Here is a 1,178-nt window from a genome sequence, read left to right on the forward strand (position 1 = left end):
TTATTAACCCATACCTCTAATAAGCTGCCTCCTTGGTCAATAGGAATGTGTGTGATGAGGTTGGAAAGCTTTATCAATACAAGGAATTGCCGGAGCTTTGCCTGTTATATGCGGCTGTAGCGGGAGTGCATAAGAATAGGTAGGTGTGCCGCTGTTCTATCGAGATCTCCAACTACCTCACTTCCGGTGCTCAGAAAGACTGGAGCTCTGTACAGTTGCGGTGCGCATGCGCGCAGAGCGTTTTCACAATACTCGTCGAGTTTGCCACCTGCTGAATATTGTTGAAATGCAGCCGTACAGAAGCTCCGTCAGTCTTTGTGTTTTGGAGTCCTAACGCCGCCTGGTCGAAATCTCCAACTCGCAAGTACCCGGCAGTGAGGTAGTTGGAGATTTCGACGAGTTGGAGCTTTCGATAGAACACCGCCACCTGCACTTTATATCTTAGGCAGAGTCTATTTAAGCCTCAGAATTCTCCTCCCCCGCCCTAAACCCAGGAGTCTAGTGACCTATCAGGTGATGGCTTGTCCTTCTTACCAGGGCCCCCTCCCACTTGTCTTCCAGGCTCCGCCTTTGTGCTTCCCCCCATTGTGTTGCTGAATGCGCCTCTCGGGGTTCACCGTGAAGCCGATGTAGATGCGTCCTTTGTATTTTGGGTTGGTGCAATGTAAGAGATAGACGCCGTAGAAGCCCTCCACCTCCACCACCATCCTCTCTGCTTGTCAGGAGATTCACATGAAGGAGCAGAAGTGCGATGTGTTCCTGCACAGAGACCGGAGACAATACAGGGACATGAAAGACAAGCTGAAAAAAAAAGAAGTTTCCCGCTCACAGGCTCATTACACCGGGTGCCAGAAGCTGAGCAGGGGCCCCAACCACCTTTAGAACCAAAGGAGAAAAGGCTGGCGGTACTTCATTAAAAGGTGTAACTTTATTGTTCCAGAGAAGCAGACAAAATTCCCGCCTGGGACCTCCTTCTCTGACCCTACTATGTCAGTGCAGGAGGTCCCAGGTGGGGTATTTGTGTCTGCTTGGCAGGGACAATAAAGTTACACCTGTATTGAATTTGTTCCTTCTTACCTTGCTGGGTTGCCCTTTAAAAACATAAATGGAGCACCAAACCAATAAAAAAGAATATATAAACAGAAATGGCTGTGCCAGCTGATTATTCCCCCCCCCCC

At 49.4% G+C, this 1,178-nt stretch overlaps 1 protein-coding gene across 1 annotated transcript in view; it reads right to left on the reverse strand.

Moving 5' to 3' along the window:
* LOC108789167 (structure-specific endonuclease subunit slx1-like) overlaps positions 1-1,178 on the reverse strand; it is a 6,587-nt gene that overhangs the window by 5,104 nt on the left and 305 nt on the right. The window contains exon 2 of the mRNA XM_018559109.1: positions 535-770. Within this exon, the coding sequence (XP_018414611.1) occupies positions 535-707 (173 nt within the window). The 5' untranslated portion in view covers positions 708-770. The remainder of the gene's footprint in view (positions 1-534; positions 771-1,178) is intronic.

This window comes from Nanorana parkeri, unplaced genomic scaffold, assembly GCF_000935625.1.
Source record: "Nanorana parkeri isolate BGI_ZX_2015 unplaced genomic scaffold, ASM93562v1 scaffold379, whole genome shotgun sequence".
Taxonomy (NCBI): Eukaryota; Metazoa; Chordata; class Amphibia; order Anura; family Dicroglossidae; genus Nanorana; species Nanorana parkeri.